The 22,871-nt window shown below is 33.5% G+C and overlaps 1 protein-coding gene across 4 annotated transcripts in view; it reads right to left on the bottom strand.

The window, feature by feature from the left end:
* U2SURP (U2 snRNP associated SURP domain containing) overlaps window positions 1-22,871 on the bottom strand; it is a 48,375-nt gene that overhangs the window by 15,540 nt on the left and 9,964 nt on the right. For 2 of the 4 annotated variants that reach the window (XM_058551499.1, XM_058551482.1), the window contains exons 3-22: window positions 22,058-22,189; window positions 19,954-20,052; window positions 18,000-18,114; window positions 17,411-17,544; window positions 14,749-14,816; window positions 14,084-14,178; window positions 13,965-14,000; window positions 13,791-13,873; window positions 12,642-12,807; window positions 12,245-12,456; window positions 11,271-11,314; window positions 8,059-8,163; window positions 6,880-6,946; window positions 6,636-6,799; window positions 5,370-5,532; window positions 4,880-4,959; window positions 3,867-3,954; window positions 2,825-2,947; window positions 1,281-1,437; window positions 441-536 (exon numbers count right to left, since the gene is read on the bottom strand). In XM_058551499.1, coding sequence (XP_058407482.1) covers window positions 441-536; window positions 1,281-1,437; window positions 2,825-2,947; window positions 3,867-3,954; window positions 4,880-4,959; window positions 5,370-5,532; window positions 6,636-6,799; window positions 6,880-6,946; window positions 8,059-8,163; window positions 11,271-11,314; window positions 12,245-12,456; window positions 12,642-12,807; window positions 13,791-13,873; window positions 13,965-14,000; window positions 14,084-14,178; window positions 14,749-14,816; window positions 17,411-17,544; window positions 18,000-18,114; window positions 19,954-20,052; window positions 22,058-22,189 — 2,227 coding nt within the window. Of the gene's footprint in view, window positions 1-440; window positions 537-1,280; window positions 1,438-2,824; window positions 2,948-3,866; window positions 3,955-4,879; window positions 4,960-5,369; window positions 5,533-6,635; window positions 6,800-6,879; window positions 6,947-8,058; window positions 8,164-11,270; window positions 11,315-12,244; window positions 12,457-12,641; window positions 12,808-13,790; window positions 13,874-13,964; window positions 14,001-14,083; window positions 14,179-14,748; window positions 14,817-17,410; window positions 17,545-17,999; window positions 18,115-19,953; window positions 20,053-22,057; window positions 22,190-22,871 lie in introns of those variants that run through there. The other 2 variants (XM_058551490.1, XM_058551507.1) reach the window with 2 other exon arrangements.

The raw sequence follows: 22,871 nt of genomic DNA on the forward strand, positions 1-22,871 counted from the left end.
TAGTGCCTACAAATGTTAACAATTACAGATTATAAGCACTAGGATACATGTCCAACTAAGTATGAAAGGCAGGTCTAAATTGCATCTAATAAGTCAAGCATTCTGGGAGGGTCAAAGATTGGTTTCTCTAAAACTGATCTCTAAGTAGATTTCCAAATAGGTATAGCTTCCCTTCTACATTTTCTACTGAAATGCCTTAACCCAAAAGGTTTTTAGTGACTTCTCTGATTCCTCTCAAAGCATCCACACTGAAGGACCTCAGAAAATTATAACAGCAACCAAAATGAAAACTTAGCCACTAGATATAAAATAAAACACTGGGTCTTAGGTGGAAACATATATAAAATATAAAAGGAAAACACACACACACACACACAACCAGTGATTAATTTTAAGTACTCAATTTTTTAAAGCTTAATATTTATTTTATTTTTACTCACCCTGTGCTTCCAACTCAGATTCATCTACAGCTTCCCATTTTGATGGGGCAACTTTAAATATAGGTTCATTCTTCTTTGAGTCCTCAGTCGCATCCACTATTGAAGAAAGATGAGTCATTAACCCTGACTACTAGGGATGACCTTAAAGAGTTCATGGGTATTCACTATATTATTAAAAAGTAAAATAAAATAAGGCCACATATGGACTAATAATGCTAGTGTCAAAAACAAGGATTATGACTAATCCAATCCCCTGCACCTGTGGTCCAATTTTTAAATAGAACCTATATCAACTCAGAAGATTTAGGTTATTATTATTTCAAGCAAATGGAAAAGTTAAGTAAAAAAATCTTTAATATGTTTGCTTATTGTTAAACTATAGAATTCATATATTACTCAATATTTTAATATATAACTCAAATGTACTGAACATTGTGTACAGTTCCTACTTCCAAAAATGATTTTAGGCAGGCAGGAAAACTAAACCTCTAAGTTAGGAAAACTAATAATAAAAACAGAACTGATAAAACCAGGCACCTGGAATTATGAATACAATTGAGCACAAGATTTTGCCTATAGTTTCCTGCCAATTAAGACAAAATGAGAAACTTGTTAATATTATAAGAGGCTGACTCTCCCAACAAAGAGGTGTGACCAGAAAGAAAACCTTTTTTGTAAATGTATAACTAGGTATATGAAGTTTGAAAAGTCAGAAAACAGTTAATGACTGACAGCTTTATCAGACATTATACCTTTTTCCATATCAGCATGTATGGAAATTAAAGGGTTCTGGAATCAGACTTATTGGCTAGATTTAATCAGTCTGAAATTTGAACTTACAAGGCACTCCATCAAGATCATCATCAAGACTCTTTATAGGGACTCCATCGAGATCATCAATGGGAGCAGCATCAATAGGAATTCCATCCACATCTTCTAGAGGTGCACCATCAAGCTCTTCCTCAATAGGGGCACCATCGAGGTCATCAGGTACATCCTACGGAAACATACATACTATCGTAATATTGCTAAAGTCACATTGCTACAAGATTAATCTGCAATCCAGTATAAGCCAACCAGCTGGATACTCACATTCCCAGGTACAATGTGAGGACATAAGAATATAATTTATCAACCAGTCTGAAAGAAGCAATCATTTGTGCATTATTTATCAAATATTTACCAAGTGCTTATTGATGCCAGGTACCACGTGAGGCACTGAGGATACAATAATGAGCAGAAATGAGCTTGGTCCCTTGGGTCCCTCCTGTCACAGAGCTTAGTAGAATTTTTGTTTTGGTAGCGGGGGTGGGGCAAGGAGAAGTGGGATGGGAAAAGGAACCAAGCAATCAGATAATCACAACAGTATACACATAACTGCAACTATGATGACCACTACAACAAAGAGGTATATTGCACTATTCAAGTGTATAATAAGTAGGTTTCACCTAAAGAGGTCTGAAAAGACTCAATGAAGTTATGCTTAAACTGAGACCTGAGGGATCTCAGGTAAAGAGCAGACTTCCAGAAAGAGGAACAATATGTATAATGGTCTATGGTAGGAGGAAACATTGTACATTTAAGAAACTGAAACAAGGACCATGTGGTTGGAAAAGGGAGGCCACTTAGGAGGATCTTGTAGGAGAGAAAGTGAAAATATGATATCTGGGGGCCGGACCGGTGGCGCAGCAGTTAAGTGCATGCACTCTGCTGTGGTGGCCCAGGGTTCGCAGGTTCGGGTCCCGGGCGCGCACCGACGCACCACTTGCTAAGCCATGCTGTGGTGGCGTCCTATATAAAGTAGAGGAGGATGGGCACCGATGTTAACCCAGGGCCCGTCTTCCTCAAGAAAAAAGGGGAGGATTGGCATCAGATGTTAGCTCAGGGCTAGTCCTCCTCACAAAAAAAAAAAGAAAGAAAATATGATAGCTGGATTAGGATGGCAGAAATGAAGGTGAAGGATTCAAGAACTACTGAGGAGGTAAAAAGTAACAGAATGGTGATAGAACCTGCTACCACTATGGTACATCTTTTCATGTACATATTTAACTCATATAGCTATCTGTAGTTTAACAAAATGAAATCATGCTATATATATTGCTCTATTACTTGCTTTTTTCTAGTAATATAAATCTTTTCATGTCATCAAATAAAAAGCCAGTCACCAATTTTCACAGAAGAACACAAAACAGAGAATTCCTGTTATACATGATTTCAAATCCTGGGCTCCAGTAATTCCAGCAAAAGAAAAAATTCACTATTTGGTGATAAACAGTAGGTGTTTTTCACAAAGAAATGTTATCCACATCTGTAACATATCACACTTCCACAGCACCCCCAGAAATAAATTTAAAAATAATCAGACAAACACACTGAGTGCCTACCTCTGTTTCCTTTTCTTCGATAATATTTACAAGTCCTAAGAAAATATTTTGCAGTTTGATCAAAAATGGTTCTGGATAAATTGCCCAGTCTTCCCATGCTCTGAAGCAGGTCATTACCCGTTGCTAAATAAATAGGAAAAAGACAACGAATTATTATCTAGGGCGGTACGTCTCAAACTTCACCTCATGAAAATGACCATCTCAATTTGCTGAATTTTCCTTTAACCCGAGATTCTTTTTAAAATTTAAAGAGAATAACTATCATTAAAACGCTTTTTAAAAATCAATGTCATCTTCTAATCAAAAGGAAAAAAAATTAAATATAATGAAAAGAAACAGTAACTGTTCACTCTTGACCACCTAAGCGCCACGTCCCATACCACTAGAGGTACACCTGAGGCCACATTCTGGGAAAGACTAGCTTAGAAACTTATGAAAGCTGTGAGATATCAAGGTAACCAAGTTTTGACCCAAATTCCTTTATGATTCAAAGAAGTATGTCCTGATTCTGGCTAACAATTCTCTCTGTCTCATCCCTAAACTTTTCTATAAGCTCTGACTTATGGTCAAAATTTAAAGTCAAAAAAATTTTTAAATGGAGTTGTTTGTTTGAATCCCCTAAATGATGGGGTCATTAGGCATCTTTTCAAACTAAAAAATTTCCTTAATAAAAGTCCTCTCCCCATGAAAGTATATCTATTTATTCAATTACAAGTAAGGTATCTTGTTTGGCTTTTCTTAATATTGATCTACATCTTTAGAGGTTATACAAAATCAGTAAGTCAATATGCTTTGTAAATATGAATAACTAAAATGTATGTTCCTAATCCAGCCAAATTATACATACCATTACAAAACAACTAATTTTCTGAACGTGTTTTGTGAAAAGAGAAGATTAATATTTAAAATATTAAAATAAAACACTTAAAACTAAAACAAACATCGGACAAAATAACACTAGATAATATATTTTAAAATTTCGGACATGCCCCCACCCTCCATTTAAAACACTAGGGCAAAAAGAATGAAACAATAAACCTACCTTAAAGTTTTCAGACTGTAAATGGCCTTGAATTGTACGATAGGTAGCATTGAGGTCTGAAAATATCTGACATAACTTGGTTTCAAAACTGAAATCCAAATAATATATTCTTTACAATAGAATTTGTTTAAAAATCTCTATCCACTTCAGCATGCTAGCCAATGAAAACCCCTCCCAGACTTAAAAAAATTTATAAATCAATCTAGTAATTCTTTAAAAATCAAGAATTAGGTGCTTAAACTCTAAAACTATAACTGAACTGCTTTAACTCCTATTATTCTGAATTTTTCTCCTGCAAAATCCCTACGAGCCTTAAGAATTAGTTTCCTTGACTGGCAAGGAACTTTACATCTAGGATACTTTGAGCCATCTAGTGCGACATCTTTATTTTATAAAACAGGAAACAGAAAAGTTAAGTGACTTGTCCAAGGCAAAAAAACTAATAGCAGAGCTAACATTAGGACCCAAATCTCCAAATTTCCTAAGCTTCCCTATTCATAAAATAAACACCAAGAAGGAACTCTGGAAAACTGACAGAGTTATATACTAATTACAGTATAGCAAAATAACTTCCTACTGCCTAAGAAAACATTAACAATGAATTACAACCAATACAATGATGATCAGACGAGAACAGATTCTATAAATAGTTAATCCTCTGCTCTGTCTTGGATCTCTGCCTTTATGTTTCCCATTATTTCTATTGTTTCAGCTTATTTATTATACAAGTGGCAAAATATGCAATAAAAATAGTTACTTTTTAACTCTTCCTATTTGTCCTATTATTAATAATCAAGAAACTGATACAAAAACTTTTTAAAAAACTGATAATTTAGCTTAAAGTGGTTTAGTTCAATGAATACAATCCAATTTTTTAGAAAATTCTACAAACTATGAAGAAGTTTAAATTATTTATTATTGAAATTGTTAATGAACAAAACAATCCTCTTTTCTAAACTCCTTACCCTTAAATATTTTATTTCAGGAATATCAGCTTAGATCATTATACTTACAATTTTCTATAATATGAAGCATTGGCAACTTTGGCTGAAGAGTTGTACAAAACATCAGAAACCAAATACAATCTGGCAATCTAGAATACCAAAAGATGACACAAAACAGATTAAAAACCAACAGCAAATAATGTACCTAGAAAAAATTCCATATTGTAATTTTTTTGGACTTAGTGGCAGAAGGCTAATGTTTAGCTATAATTTAATAACCACAACTGATTAGCAAAGTTACAAGAAATTCAGCTTCACCACAACTATGACTTTGGCAGGGATATAATTTGTAACTTATTTACATTTCAACCTGCTGATAACTTCTATGTCAATTAACATACAAGTTTTCCAGCCAGAAGGAAAACAAGACTGCATGGGAAAGATTTCTTCAGTCAAGTTCTTCATGCAAAAAGGAAACCAATTTCAATCCAAAGAGAAGTCAACTAGTATCTCGCTTTTACTTAATTAAATGTTCCATAAAGCGAAATCATTTCCATACCTTTTTGGGAAGGGGTGTCTTTAGGATGGACAATGACTCAGTAATGCAATCCACTATTTCTTCAGCAGCTTCAGCATTATTAAGACAGAAAACCATTGCATCTCCAATATCATTTTTCCTTGGAGTTAAACCCCGCAGGATTTCTTCTAATTTGTCCCTCTGTCTAAATATAAATTTTTTTAACTTATAAATATTTATAGACACAAATTTCAAATGTCATTACAGTTTCTGTTCACAAACTAATTTCTTTAAAACCACTAAGATAAAATTCTGAAGACTAAACTGTATTAAGTCTGATTCATGTTAAGTTCCCCAAATATGTTACACTTTTTTTTGAAGAACTTATACAGGGAAGAATACTTTTCCAGGAACTAATAAATGATTCCAGTGATTTTTAGTTTACAAATTAAGTAAATTTAAAATTACAGGCATTTTTTTCAAGAATCTTTGAGCGTGTCCCAGTCCTATTTTCCCATTACACTGAAAAAGAACTGTTGTGTTCTTTACACTCCTTTGAAGGCAGTCCATCTGTTACTTTAGCACTTCTGCAAAGGATCAGGACTGGAAAGTAATGACGAACATACATCTTCAGAAGCAAATATACTCTCAAACACTACAGTTCTCCATTAGCAAATGCTCTCACAAACAATGCATCAATGCATCTAGTATTAAGATTTATAAAATATACACTCAAGTACATAATCCTATATGCTAAAAATTCTTTTAGTCAATTTTTTCCATGAGGTATACAGAACTTCCTCTGAACATTTAATAGTTAAATTTATTTCCCCTTCTTAAGCCAGGCTAATAGCACTGTACCAGTACTGACTGAGCACTAATAACAACATATGCTTCCATGGTGGCCACCCCCTGCAAACTCTGTGCAAAGACTTGGCAACCATCTGACCTCACTAAGTCAAACAATAATCTTTCCTCTCTTTATGTTGCATTCAGAGAGGCAAGAATTCTAAGGGCCCTAAGGTAATTTCTGTAAGAATCTGAAGTATTCCACTGCTAGAGACTTAAGAGATCACCACTTACGAGATCATCACTAACTTTTATCAACAAGAAGAGGTCAAGGTCACACACTTATAAGGACACACCCTTATACTTGCCAAGACATTTAAAATTACAAAGCATATGATGAGACTGTTACTATTTTAAACACTCACAAGTAAAAAAAACTATTTCATTTTAGGGTTAACATCTTAGTAAGACCATTAATTAAAGCAACTATTCTGAAAAAATAAAAGGAAAAACTCTTACTCTTCCTTAAGTGCTCCCTTTTTACTAGGCTCCTCTACAAAAGCTTCTGTTTCTTGCTCTTCTGACATCCCATGCAAGTATGGATTTAATGGTGGTGGCCTCCAAAAAGATCCATTTTTGAACATACGAAAATCTTCCGTCCTCCATTTAGTTGGAGAATCTCCCTAATAAACATGTCCAGAATGTTATTAGAAAGGTCTAATACCTTAAGAGTCAAAATAACAAAGTAATTGATTCTACTTGCCTGCAAAATAGAATAAAGCTTCCACCTATAGTAAACATGGGCTGGTGTCTGGTTTTCAAATAAGAATCTAAAACAAAACAAATTTAAAAAATTAAACTCCTATTCTTTAATGAAGAACTCTCTTCAAGTAAATATAAACAAATGAGAAATATTATTTACCTATTTAATTCTAAATAAAACCAAAGCAAAGACCCCTGAAGAGAAATCCTCACCCACTGCCATCTGCCATCTATCCCGTTCCTCACCTCAGCGCCAGACTGGCTTTGTGACTGACATTGACACTCAGAAGGTTTGTATGCATCTTGCTGAGTCTTATAATCAATTTTATTGAACACTTATTTGTCAGATACCGTGTCTGGCAATGGAGAGATTCTCTCAAGATATAATTTTAACAGCAGTGGCTTTTAAACGACTTAAGTAAGAGTGTTAAATGAATATCTTAGATACCATAGCTATTCAGAAGATAAGCAATTTCCCATAAACTTCATTTGTTCTATTATATCTTACTTATGAAACACTCTCTCATTGAAAAGCATAACGAAAAGTATTTTCCTCCTAGAGAATGCTAAAAACAATGCTACCTAATTAACTATATCAAAATCAGATGGAAAGTTGACCCAAGCACATTTTAGTCTAACTATTAAAACTGCTTCTCATCCACTGCAAAAATAACCCCATACTTTTAGAACTTTATTCTTAGAAATATTTTTAATTCCAAAAAACAAATTAAAAATATTTTTAAATTGCACAACTGAGGATAAACGAAATGTAGTATATACACATGCAATGGAATATTATTCAGCTTTAAAAGGTAAGGAAATTCTGAAACATGCTACCAACATGGATGAACCTTGAAGACATTACGCTAAATAAAATAAGCCAATCTCAAAAGTACAAATACTGTATGATTTCACTTATATGAGGTACCTAAAGTAATCAAATTCAAAAAGACAGAAAGTGGAATGGTGGTTGCCAGAGGCTGGGGGACCAAGGGAATGTGGAGTTATTCTTTAAGGGGTACACAGTTTCAGTTATGAAAGATGAGAAAAGTTCTGGAGATAGACAGTGGTCATGGCTACACATCAAGGTGAATCTCCTTAACGCCACTGAACCGCACATGTAAAAATGATAAATCTTATGTTATATGTAAATTATTCCACAATAAAAGAAAATGCACACCTGAACATAGGATTGTTGATTTCTCTGTTCATAATCATAGCTTCAAACATTGGCCCTTCACGTACAACAAACTCTATCATTCGATGTATCAGGGCGAGCAAATTCCTACAACAACAACACAGTTAAAGAAAATGGATTCAGACCTACCACTATATAAAACTACACTTGACCTAAGTTACTATAATTGTGCAGAAAAGATTATTCTGCTGACTAAATACAGAATTTTATACCAAAAAAGTAACCTGGAGCATATGTTAATGCCTTGTGCATTAAGAGGGAGTGGGGTAATGGGGATAAGGGAGTGGGAGAGGGGAAGGAATGGAGCAGGGAGGGTGGGAAACCACAACATAGCTTCATAGTAATAAGGATTTAATTCTCTAAATGCCACTTAGTTTTATTTCCCAAATGCAAAACATTAAATTATAAATCACAACTAATGGGAAAGCTGCAAATATATAAAATCAGTAACTTAGAGCTTACATGTTACCATAGCCATCTAAAAAATTACACACTATCTGAGTTTTAAAAGAAAATATTCCTAAACCAAGCACTTTCATGGTGGTACTGAAATGTTATATACATGACTATAATTTGTAAAAATGCAAAACTATTTGACAAGTTTAAGGTCTGATTTAATAAAAAATCCATCCAACTCCTGTGCTTTTCTGGTACACATATAGCAGATGGAGTTTTTATTGAATCTGACCTTTAATGAGGCAACATCCCTTTGGACCACACTTCAAACTAGTTCACACAATTCATGATATGTATAATTCTGCCTGTACTATGAATCAAGCAATTATATTGCCAAAGCCTCAGATGGAGTCCTCTTTCCAAAATATTCCAAAATAAGGGACATGGTGAGATGTCCTATTCATTTTTCATAACAATTGCTTTCTAATATTAAAGCCAAAAATAAACATATGTGAGTAACTTTTTAGTATAGCCATTTTATTGGTTGGGCTCATAAAAAGTCTTTATTTTTAAAATCTGAAGCTGGGTCCTAAAATCATGTGATACCTTATCAGACTCCAAACACAACTTTAGACAGTGATTACAGTGTCAGGCAAAAATGACTCAGCTTACTATAAGCTGCTTTTGATTTCTCATTTCACCAGTCTCCAACATATGGAGTTGATAAATAACAACTGGGAAAAGCAAAAGGATATTGGCTCTTGGTACAGGCACACGCTAAATTACACCTTTAGCATTCCCAGCTCAAATTAAGTTCATATAACTGCTAGAATATAAATAAATATACAGTTATAAAATAAGACAGATTTTTTTTGGCTCTATAATGCCCTGCTTCAGAGTACATGAACAAGAAAAAAATTTATCTCATGGTGATTATAATTATTTTCTCACAGTTCTCAAATAAACCCACTTAAGTGGACACTAAAATCTCTACATAGTAAAAAAATTATATGAAAGTTTAACTCTTTAACAAAGGGGAAACTACATATTTAAAACTATTAATTCAACCTGAAATTGTTAAAACAAAAAACCACAAGCATCACTTAATTTTAAATCTAAAAATTATTTTTGTTTCACAGAAGTATTAATTGTTCTGCAAATATGCAGTTCTTGATATCCAAATGAGAATGTATTCTCAGCATCCATATAGTTAATGACATTATTTTTGAAGGAAGGGAGATAATGGAAAGTTATGATTCAATTCTAAAACTCCCACTGGTATGTGTCAAATTAAAGTGAAGGGAAATTTTATGTGACTATCATAATATATAAAATCAATCAATAGGTGGACAAATGCTATACATTCAGAAACTTGTATGAATTAAGTCAAAAGCAACTTGACTTGAGTATTAAAGATAAATGAAAAATGGTTTAGCAAGTTTAAAACAAAGGATTCAGTGAAATGGTGAGTCAAGACTTTTCAGCAAAATGTATACTCAAAATTTTGTTTAGCAATAAGCTGAGCTACGTGTAAAGCTACTACTGGATATATGCTTTGTGAATGCTACAAAAATACTTTTCTGTGAATGCTTTATCAGTGGAAAAAACCCACTATAGTTTTAAACAGGCTTGTAACTGATAAAATCTAGTTTTAGAAAATTTAAAGCTTAAAAGAAGTATTAAAATGTTTCATATGATTATTTAAAATCAAAATCTGACAATTAGCTGTTGCTAACTTGAATTCAAAATTATTAAAGAATTGAAATCACACTCTTTTTCCTTAAGGATTGTGTGTTTAATTTTTTATTTAAAAAAGGGTGACTTTTCTATCAGAATGAAACAGTGTAGTACAAAAAGATGATATATTTTAAAGTGCATTATTTTATTTTAAAATGGTAATTATCTTATTCTGGGCAACAACAACAAAAAAAACCAAAAAATTGTCTCTCAGTTATAATAAAACCACATTTATTGGAGTCGATCGTACCAATGTCTGGTCAAAAACTGTATACTTTCCCAATCCATCCCATGATGTTTTCCTGGTCCCCCGCTGCCGCAGACAGTTCAGCTGGTGTTGCTCACCAAGGCCAATGTCAAAGAGAATTTGGTATTCTTTTGTGTTCATTTATTATTCAACCAGTGTTGTGTTCCTGTGTTTGGGAAAAGGCTTAGCTTGACTGAGCAAGAGCATACCTAAAGCATGTATTCTTCTGCTTTAACATTATGTTGAAAAACAAAAAAAAGGAAGAAAAGAAAATAAAAGAATTCCAAACACCTTTGTTATCATGAAAAAATTTCCAGTATGTTCAGTGTTGATGAAAATAATAGGAATTCCTTCTTAAAATCAATTAGAAAAAAACAAAGCTATGTCTTCAGTAAGGAGAACTCAAACTAAGGTTGCATATTAAACATGGATAATTCAGAAACCAAGAAAAAATAAAAGATTAGGACAAATTGTAACATTATCTAAAATTTAAGACACATTAAAAACACCTATTTTCCCATCAGAATAGTCTAATATTATTAGACTAACAACCCCAGATTAAATCTATTAAACACATTCTAACTACTAGAGTTATAAAATCCCCTACATTGGTAACAATAAAAACAAAAAAGATAATGACATAAAATTGCAAAGTATACTAAAGTTAGTAAAATTTCACATATCCCCCCAAAAAGGACTGGGAAGGAACCATTGCTCAGTCAAGATATTACCTTTTCCTCAACACCATTTTTTTTTAATTCAGAAGGGGATATTGTCTATATTTAGATCAGTAATAATAAAGAAAAACATGTACCTTTCTGTTGGGATAACCACTTTGACTATGGCTTGCGACAGAGTCTGTATATGAAGTCACATCAGATAATAAACATAGAATATGTGAGTATTGTTAACAAGTAACAAGCAAAAATATACATATGCATTGAAAATACTACACATCTAATCACAAGTTTTGCAGGCAATCACTGCATTTGAAGTAATTATACACTAAGCAATTACATAAATGCAAATGGATGTGTTCAGTGAACAATAAATGTTCACCAAATGCAAAGAATCAGAACATTCCTGCCAGAATGCACATCAATGCACTGAAATAGGTACTACACTGAGAATTATCAGATAAAGATTTTAATTTGTGAAATAATTAACTGTTTGCTTCTTACCACACAGTTTGCTACTTTGTTCCCAAGCCTTTAAAACCAGCCCTGTCATTTTAAGTGTAATTAATTCATAACAGAACCAACAAATTCTTATAACTTGAAATTAAGTTGGTTTTATGTTTAATAAAAAGAAAATACTCACCCTTTGCTTTTACTAGAGTAGTTAACCGTTTTTAAAAACCACATATGCTCTCAAATATCTAATACCTCAGATCTTGAGAACTAAGTTAGCTAGCTGCCATCCAAACAGTTTAACTATTTAGGAGGTCTTTGTAATTGAAAAGTCACTTAACCAAATACAAAATATCACTTTCTCAGAGCAAAGTAAAATTAGATATTTTGCACTTAAGCAAACCTGGATACAACAGAGGACAAAGGAAAAAAAAAAACTTAATAAGTGGTCAAAAAAGGAATGGTAGCCACAAATAAAAATATGACCTAGTATTTCAATACAGGGTTTCCATGGGCTAAGGCAGGGAACACATCTACTTATTTCTTTAAGAGTTGCCAAACAGAATTACACATTTTCTATAAAATTGTTGAAAAGAAATACTACCACAGATTTAGTATTTACAAATTAGATGCGCCCTATGTACATTTTTTAAATTACCTTCTCAAAATCCTCCTTGTTTTTAGGTGGTGGTAACATGGGAGCATTGGGGTTTTTTAACCGCTCTCTAGGCTGCGCATTAAAAGGCAGTCCTGATGGAGGTGGGGGAAGTGTATGTTCCATCATAGAAGGCGGAATGTATATTGGATGTGGAGGAATAGGCACAGCTTTACCCCAACCTAACTTCATTTCAAAAGACATAATCATCTTTCCTACAAGAAAGAAAAGAAAGGTCACCTTGGTAACTCGCAAAAGAAAAGATTTCTGGTGATTTGAATTAATTTTCATTTTTAACCTTTCCAATTCTGGTCCATTTTTTCCCTAGAGTTTTTATAAATACTTTTCAGAATCAAAAAAAGGTCTGAATTCTATAAGTGGACAATAAAAACTTTCTTACCATTTAAATTCTTTAAAGCTCTTTCAGCATCTCTCCTATTCATAAAGGCCACAAAGCCACAATTTCTCTCCCTTGCTCTTTCTTCATCAGTTCTAGGCCACATAATTTTCACACTGGCTAATGGCCCAAATCTTCCAAATTCTTGGCACAGCATTTCTTCATTCATCTATTAAAAGGTATAAGAATTTTTGGTATGCAAAAAAGAAAGGGAAAAAAAAGAATTCTAAGCAACAAGAAAGCAAAGTAGTTTTTGCAAAATGAAAAAGACATACTAATACTAACACCACAATTTTCCATTCAAACTAGGACCTCTACACAGGTAAAATCCTGCCCTCGTGGGGAGTTCACAAATCTTTTCATACCAGAAACATTCTGTTTTACATAAACAAGTGGCCAGGGTGATGACGATGGATGGCTTTTACCTCCCCTCTTCCTCCTTTTGAGATCCTGCATCTAAAACAAGCTGTTCTATGGCAATGGTTCGTTTAGGCATTTAGCCACATTCTTCAGGCAGCAGTGATTACCACATTTAAGTCAAGGAGGAAATATTTGTTGGGGATGACAAAAAACGATCTGATCACTGTTTTTTCCCAGCACCCAGCTACCGGTGTAATCAAGAACAGAGAAAATAGAAAATGGTAAATATGTAATGAAGTCTAAAACACATATAATTTTTTAAAAGAGCATACTATGTATAACAACCACTAAATTCCCCATAACACAATTAACATTGAAGCAGGGAAAAGAAAAAGACAAAAGCACAAACACTAGTTTGCTATTATGAGGAAAAAGAAAAAAAATCCATAAGGAAGCAAGCTATGCCTCAGAAGAGGGTAGTCTCAAAAGCACACTGCCCACCACTAGTCATATCCTGATGTGATAAATAAATCAGCACCTAGCAAAACACTTCAAATTCAGAGTATAGCCCAGTTACAGAAAAGAGAAGACAAGCCCTTAAGAATTATAGCAAGACAATGTGGCCCGTACCAATAAGGCTCAACTTTACAGGATAATGTAAGAGACTATCTAGTTCCATCAAATTTGCTTACTTCAGATTCTTGACTTTTCTTTGGATTGACTGACAAAGCAGTTTTCTTCCAAAAGTATAAAGCCTACCGGCCAACATTCATCTTACTTTTCTAAAATTACCTGTGGATTAATGTTGCCAAGGTATAAGTTAGTAGTGCTTGGATCCCCTACATCATGTGAGCCAGGTGCATAATCATCAAGAACTAGGGCAAAGAAGGAAAAAAAAAATTATAACCTGCAAAATATAAAGTTTGGACACTTTCTATTAATTAAAAAAGCAAAAAACTGTATTACCACCAGATGATCTATTTCTTCTTGAAGGCGCATCCACTTTAAAAGGGGGAAAAGAAAACAACTCTTAGTTTTTAGAATAGTTAATCACAAATATAATCATTAAAATAAATGTCACTTACTGGAACGACGCTGACCATCAGAATCTGACTGAGGAGGCTCAAATCGACTTAACCTGCCTTTTGTTTTATGTCTCTCATCACGCTCTTCTTGAATTCTGTTGAAAATATTTACAATCACTAACAATGAGCCAAAATTTGTTTGTTCACCATTTAATAAGAATAGAACTTAGCCAGGTACCATCTTCAAATAACTTGAAATATTGGTGAGTAATTAAATGCCAGTACTGATAACCAAGATTAGAGAGTCTCCCAACTACAACAGAGTTATGAGCAAATTTCTGCTACACAAGCAATGGAATACAAAGCCCACTTTTAAGGTGAGAAGGAAATTCAACATTAAAACCACTGAATTTGTTCTTTCTCAGCTAAGTTCAGCCTCTCCTCACCCCCACCTCAGTGACTATGTTGTTTCCACTGCAAACAGGACTCTGGACATTAGATAAATCAATTGAATTGCATCCACATAAGGCAAGCAACCTAGATGCTGGACAAAATGCTAGTTTATTTTCAAACATACCCCACAAAACACCACTATAATATCTAAAACAACCTCATGGTAAGCCAGTTAGTAATAATTAATTGGTACACTACATTCTTCATACCTGCATCTGTAACTATCAGCTCAATATACCTGTGATAGCCATTCTCAGCACTATAAAACTTACTGTTTCAATTCTTCTTTGAAGAGTTCCAAATTGCTTTTTTTCTTTTCTTTCTCCCCTTTCTTCAGTGGCTATGAAGGATATGACAAGTTATACTTCAAACGAAACACAGTTAAACAAAACTAATGGTTCAATAATCAGATTGTTTTAAATAATTTTAATTTTAGTGCAAATTACGTTCTAATTATTTAAGTTCAAAAGAAAGAATGCTTCTGTTATTGCTGAACTTCCCTTCCTGTCCTCTCAAACTAAGAATTTAACAACTAAATTATTAAAACAATTAGAGGCCAGCCTGGTGGCACAGTGGTCAAGTCTGCGCACTCCCCTTCAGCGGCCCAGGGTTCACGGGTTCGAATCCCGGGTGCAGACCAATGCACCACTCATCAAGCCATGCTGTGGCGGCATCCCACATACAAAATAGAGGAAAATGGGCACAAATGTTAGCTCAGAGCCAATCTTCCTCAGCAAAGACTGAGGAAGACTGGCAACAGATGTCAGCTCAGGGCCAATCTTCCTCACATACACACACACACAGAGATTTATTAAACCAATTAAACAAAAGGACAAGCAGTAGTCTTAAAGTAAAGGAGCCACTAACTTTATCCCCCAAAAGTCTGCAATACTCAGGACTGAATATTGTTGGAGGAGAACAAGGGACAAAATTAATGAACATAAAGTGAACTGCCATGTAAACCTAAATCTAAGAGCTAAAACTATAAAACTCAGAGAAAAACATAGGAGTGAATTTTCATGACCTTGAATTAGGAAATAGTTTCTTAGATATGACAACAACAGCACAAGCAACAAAAGAAAAAAATTGATAGGGGCCTGCCCCAGTGGCCTAGTGGTTAAGTTGGGCACACTCCACTTCAGCAGCCCAGGTTGGGATCCTAGGCGCAGACTTACACCACTCCTCAGCAGCCATGCTGTGGCGGTGACCCACATACAAAATAGAGAAAGACTGGCACAGATGTCAGCTCAGGGCAAATCTTCCTCAGCAAAAAAAAAAAAATTTGATAAAACTGAACTTCATTATAATTAAAAACTTTTGTGCTTCAAAGGACACTATCAAGAAAGTGCAAAGCCAACCCAAAGAATGGGAGAAAACATTTGCAAATCATTATAGCTGATAAGAGACTTGACTCGAAGGTGTAAAATACTCTTACAACTCAACCATAAAAAGACAACCCAATTAAAAAATGGGCCAAGGATGTGAAAAGACATTTTTCCACAGAAGACTACAAATGGATGATAAACACATAAAAAGATGTTCATCATCATAAGAAAGTGCAAATCAAAAATCAAAACCACAATTAGGTACAACTTTCACACCCACTAAGCTGACTAAAATAAACTGAAAATAAATAGACAATTTTAACAACGGTCAATGAAGACAGAAAAACTGGAGCTCGCACACACTGCTGATGGGCCAGTAAAATGGCGCAGCTACTTTGGAAAGCAGTTTGGCAGTTTCTCACAAGGTTAAACAGTTACCATATGACCCAGCAATTCCACTCCTAGGTATATACATAAGAGAAGTGACAACATATGTCCACACAAAAGCCTGTACACAAATGTTTATAGCAGCATTACTAATAGCCAAAAAGTGGAAACCCAAATATCCATCAAGTGATAGATGGGTAAATATTATATGGTATATCCGTAAAACGGAATAGTATTCAACCAGAAAAAGGAATGGGGTACTGATATATGCCACAACATAGATGAACCTTGAAACAATACGCTAAGTAAAGAAGTCAGACATAAAAGGCCACATATTGTATGATTCTATCTGCATGAAATGTCCAAAACAGGCAAATCCAAAGAGACAAAATAGACTAGTAGTTGCCAAGGGTTGGGGATGACTAAAAATAGGTATAAGGTTTCTTTCTGGGGTAATAAAAATGTTCTGAAATTAGAGATTAGTGATTGCTGCACAACTGTGAATATACTTAAAGAAAAAAATACTTAATTGTACACTTTAAAAGGGTGAATTTTATGGTATATGAACTATATCTCAATAAAGCTGTTTTTTTAATTGCTTTCAGAGCTATTTTAAAAGTCACACAAGAAAAATCAGTCTCACTACTCATCATAATCATATTTCTTCAACAAATTCGGCTCAAATGACATGACCCACATCTATCTACCACTCCCCATGAAAACCCTACACACAAAAAACAAAATTTTTTTTAACACTGAGAATATTTAAAAGAAAATGTTGCTAGTTCTGATAACAATTCCAAATAAATTCCAAAAATGTTCTAGGCACAGACACATTGCTGGAGTACAGATAGTCTTCCAAGGTAACTGACACTTCACAGGCTGACATAATTTAAACAGCTCAGTTCAGAATTGTTTAAAAAGACAACTCAATTCTTTTACGCTAACACCTAAAATATAGTTAACTTCTTACTTGCAATACGCTGTGAGTATAGTAACAGTAAATGTTTACTGCTCAAAAAGAATAAAAAGAATATCATCTACATGCCCTACTCTAATTTATTATCTTTCACCTAGGAAGATTAAGCATCAAAACTCAACACCTACTCCCAAAATAATTAAAAACAAGAAACCAAAGTCCTGCTTACAGTGGAAGTACTGAAAGTATCATTGGCAGTATCATCTCTAAACATAAATTGTCACTTATTTAAGCATGACTTACAGGTTTTTTGGTTTCTATCACAAGAAGAGATGGAGGTCTTTCACTGGATGACTGATTTGGAGGATTTTTTTGATCTGCAAATCTTGAAGATGGTTTATAGATTTTACCTCTTTTTTCATCTGTTTCATGTTCTTCTGAAATTTAAAATACCAAGTTTCAAAACTAATTTCACACTATTTGGATTTTACTATTTTTATTTAAAAATAAACAAAAAATTAGTAAAAAACACTTTTAGTACTAAGATATATCACTACTGACAAAATATGAAGTTAAATTCAAATATTACAGCCCCACTCTCAAAAACACTAATTTAATCATTTGAAAGCAAAACTATAAAATATATTAAAATTGTTGCAAAGTGTTCTGCTATCTTGAAACTTGAAAGGTACTAAATATTTTTGAAACTTATCTGGCTCCAATTTCTCATTAATCCACACCTGGCCATTTATTTTGCTAGTTAAAATCACCACTAGAGGGTGCTGGTAGGAAACATAAAATTCAAAAGCAACCAAACTTCTTTCATAATTATCTGCAGTCATTCAACCAAGACTTTTGGGGTTTGCTCAAGGACTGTAATATTCACATTTACCTTTAGCTGCATTAACAACACCTCCGCGCACAAATGTCTTCACTTTATTACCATCGCTTCCTTCAAAAGCAGCAAGAAACTCCTCATAAATCTCAGCAGCTGCCTTTTCATCCTCCTAAATACACATGAAAATATTAATATCACTCAATATAAAAATTATTATTGTACACAGGGGGAAACTCATCAAGGAAAAGCGTAAACGACAGCAAGTTAAGCAGTCCTAATAGGTAACATCTAATCTTTAGTAGATATTAGACATTTATTAACACTAAAACTAAGAGGCGCTTTGCTGCTCTACTGGCAATTTGTGAACTTGGAAAGGACCCAGTAAGGGAATTTGTTTAGAGACAATTCAAGGGTCAAAAATGTATGACAACTGACTATACAAAATACATTATTCTATTAATGTTTATGACATTTCCTCAGCACGATGATTTAATTCAGTGAAAATAAAGATTTCCTTCACAAACCACTGAAGACATGAGTATTAGAAGTTGAAGCAGCAATATCTCCAGACAGTTGGCATTAAAGAAAAAAAGCTCAAAAGAACCTTAACAATTTCAATTATAACTATTCTAAATGTCCCCAAAACATGTATGAATAGAAAGGCCAATGGAACAGAACACAAAATACAGAAATAAATCCAACAGCATGTGGAAAATTTAGCATTCAATAAAAGGGGCATCTCAAATAAGTGGAGAAGAGATGGACTTTTCAATGAATGATGTTGGGATAACTTGATAACTATTTGAAAAACAATAAAAATGAACCAATTCTTCACATAATATACGAGGAAAAATTGCAAATTAATCAGACTTAATTTTTTTTTTAAATGAAACCATATAAGCATTAGAAAATACATGAGGAAACTCCTTTATAAGCTGGGAGTGTGAAAACCTAACTGAAAAACCAGAAATCATAAGGAAAGACTAATAAATATGATTACATTATCAATAAATAGTTTCTACGTGGAAAAACACCAGAAGCAAAACAAAAAGATAATGGACAAACTGGGAAAAAACAGTGCACCTTTTATAACAGACAGAGTGCTAATATACTTAATATACAAAGAGTTTCTAAAAATAGAGATAATTTACTAACTTATAGAAAAAGTGGTTTAGATATGAGCAGATAATTCACAGAAACAAACACAAGAAAAGCAGAAATGCAAATTTAAAACAACACTGAGACCATTTTTCACCTAGCAGACTGGCAAAACTCCTTCCATAATACATCCTCTGTTGGCAAGGCTATGGGGAAACAACCTCTCATACACTGTTGATAGGGATGCAAAATGGCCCTGCCCTTATAGAGAGCAATTTGACAACATCTACCAGAGCTATATTTACGTATTTACCATTCAACCCAGTAATCTCACTTACAGGAATACATCCCAAAGACACACTAGCAAAAAACCATATGCATAACACTATCCATAACAGCACTATTTGTAACGGCAAAAGAGCAAAACACAAATGCCCTCAACAGAATTTTAGTTGAATAAACTACTGAACAGCCACACAGCTTTATTAAAAAAAAAAAGAACAAGGAATATTTTAATAAACTTGCAGTAATCTCTGAGATATAATATTAAGTGAAAAAAGCAAAGTGGAGAAAAGTGTACTATATATAGCATGCTATTGTTCATCTAAGAAAGGGGAGCAGGTACAATATATATGTATATACAGTTGCTTATATAAAAAGACAAGACCAGAAAATAACCAAAATTGTTGCAAAGAAGAGAGGAAACAGTGGAGGGGACAGGCATAGAAGCTAGACTCCTCTGAATATACCTTGTGTTATAGACTTATAGACTTGACTTGGGGGATAGGAGACGAGAACACCCTGGAGGTCAAAAATCTTTTTAAAAACATTTCTCTACTGCCCATACACTTACTGCCCCTTTAGACACATTTATTTCCAAGGATAACTCAAAATACATTTTAAATATTACCTTTTTCTTTAATTCTTCTTGCTCTTTCTTACTTAAAGTTCGCTTAGCTGTACTCATTTTTCCAATACTGAATGCTTTAAGTTTGTTTTCTAGAAGAGGCTATAAAAAGAAATAAAAAGCATACCTTTAATACACATTCTTAATGCTATCTATAACTCTATTGATACACCTCAACTAATAATCATGTCTTCAGAATCGATGATTTTTTTAAAAAATGTTTCACTGTAAAAAAGAAAAGCTGAGGCTACTCTAAGCGTCAGGTGCCTACATTGGGCTTGATTCTGATCTAAGTATTCATGAAAGAATGTCTTTACTTGCTAGCTCAAGGTCAGTAACATAAAAAAGCCATTTTTTATTTTAAAAAAAGGTAAAAATAAACACAGAGAGATGCCAAGGCTTAAAACTCATTCAACCCACTTGTTGGTAGCAAGAATAAAAGCACTTGAGGAGGGAAAGTACAAATGTTTCTGGGCAAAAGAAACAGTGATAGAAATCACACATTCAAATAGGGAGAAGGAGGCATACATTTCCATGATTTAGCAGCAGGAACCTAAATACCATCTATAACCCCTATTTCAGGTACTACCAATTGTATCCCTTCCTCTTATACTTCAGTAAATTACCTCATTCTTCAACAATACTGATGTTTATGAATAGAATAATTGCATTTTCTTTGTTGGGATATATCACATATGGTATTTTACGTGTTAGCACAAGTAAACATTCATCAACTAATTTTGAATGAGAAAATAGTATTTTAATGAAGTTTTCATTTATGAAACTTAGAAGCAATTTCCTTCTGAAGTAACAGCTTGACTATCAACTGTCTGTAGACTTTCAGTTGTTCAGTTATTCATTTGAATATTACATTTTGATTCATAAAAGAGAGGAATGTTTACTAAATACAACCTAAAATATTAATCTGCAATTGAAATCTGAAGGTTTCTCTAGTGCCTACCAAAAATAAGAAATCAAAAATTACAAAATTAGACTTTTTTAATTCCCTGGTTATTAAAAAGGCTTGCCCTTGAGAGATGCAGAACCGGAAGAGTAATGTTGCTGAAACTATTTTAAAGTTACATTAAAATTCCCTTGAAAAAATAAAGTGGTTTATAACCCAAAAGTCAATATTGGGTTTCAGGAACAGATTCAAAGTAAATTTTTTTTCCCAAAATAGAAAGAAAAATGTTTTGCCATCATTTAGCATTTTTGGTTTCAAAAATTTAAACAAATGGTAAAATTACATATAAAATCAATGGAAAAAATAATTTTACCCAACAAAATTTTTGTGCTCAAATTTTATTTATATCCTAAGAGCTAAACTTAGACACCCAAGAGAGAAACGGTTAAGGAAATTATGGAATGTTTACTCAAAGAAATACAACCATCCGTTAAAAACTTTGTTTACAGAATTTTTGCTAAAATTTAAAAAAAAAATAGAACTGAAAACAGAATATTTTAAAATGTATTCCTGTAAAATGGATCTCACCAAAGTAAAAATATATTTATGCCTAGAAATATTAAACAAGAAAAAATAAAGTGTTATCAACGTTAATACTGGCTGATGATGATTGTCTTCTTTACTATATTTTCCAAATTTAATCACAAGAAAACATTATTTGAAATTAAAAAAAAAGACTAAAAGAGCACTTTGCAGACACACGCAGTAAAGAAGCTCCTTCTCCGGGTCCTCATATTGCCCTGGGCACTGCACTAACTGGAGTGAATAGCACCTGCTCTGAGAGCCAGCACCATGCTTTAATCATCTGTGTATTTCCAGTGACTGGCATTTGGCATTTGGCTCATTAAATGTCTGGTATAAGAGGAAACAATAAATCTGAACATTAACCATTTTACATTCAAAAAGCTCCTTGTTTTTTTCAAATAAAATTAAAAATTTTAAACAAAACATATCTCACACATGAACTAAAAAACATTTCCTTGGATGAACCTGAGTTTATCATTAAGCCAAATACAATAAAGAATGCTATTTTCAAATAGTACAAGATGAAATAAGTACAAAACCAAGATATCCAACTACCAAATTCAATCAAGGATAGATTAAAATCATTAACTACCCTTTCTTATCTTTATCAATACTTACTCTTGAGAGATTCTGATGAGGAGAATCACAAAGGCTTTCACGGGCACTCTCATTCCTATAATTATGTTTTCTTGGGCTCTTAGGTCGTGTCCGACTTGGCATATCACTATCTGAGGATCCAGATGCATCCATCTTCAGGAAAGGTAAAACAAGTTTTTAAAAATCACATAAGTAGTATAGAAAACCAGAAACAACCCAAATGTCCAGATATTGACAAATTTCATTTTACACAATTAAAACTCTCATCCTTTAATATCACCAGTGATTTTATCTGAAAAGTCCATAAGTGCAGGGAAAGTTTTCAATAATTCTAATTTGCACTTGAAAGCTCAAATTTTACAGTGGTAACAAATAGTTGTTTTCCTTCAAGTAATAGGTTCATTTTCTTCATTCTCAAGAAAATATCTGCCAAATACCCAAGTCTGATTAAGCATAGTTTTGTCAGTTGTTCCTTCAAGTAACAATGGTATTCCTTGAAAAAAGGGCCAGTTTTATTTCTCAATTTAAACAATCCCACAAGTACTTTTCCTCAAGACAAACATCACACTTTGGTGAACAGGAATGTCTTGTATGTACTTCCCATTTCATCACAAAGAACATTAAAAAGACCTGTATACACACAAAGAACATTAAAAAGACCTGTATACAAGGACAAGATTTAATAATTTTTACTGCTTCATCAAGAACATTCTTAAGTGAAACTAGCATACTGTTACTGTGCCTGGTGGAGAAGAACACAATGACTACCAGTGCATTCTGACAACACTGCCTTGACTCGTGCTAAGGTGCCAATAGTTTATCCATCAATTGCTTC

The sequence above is a fragment of the Diceros bicornis genome, chromosome 2 (assembly GCF_020826845.1).
Source record: "Diceros bicornis minor isolate mBicDic1 chromosome 2, mDicBic1.mat.cur, whole genome shotgun sequence".
NCBI classification, from domain to species: domain Eukaryota; kingdom Metazoa; phylum Chordata; class Mammalia; order Perissodactyla; family Rhinocerotidae; genus Diceros; species Diceros bicornis.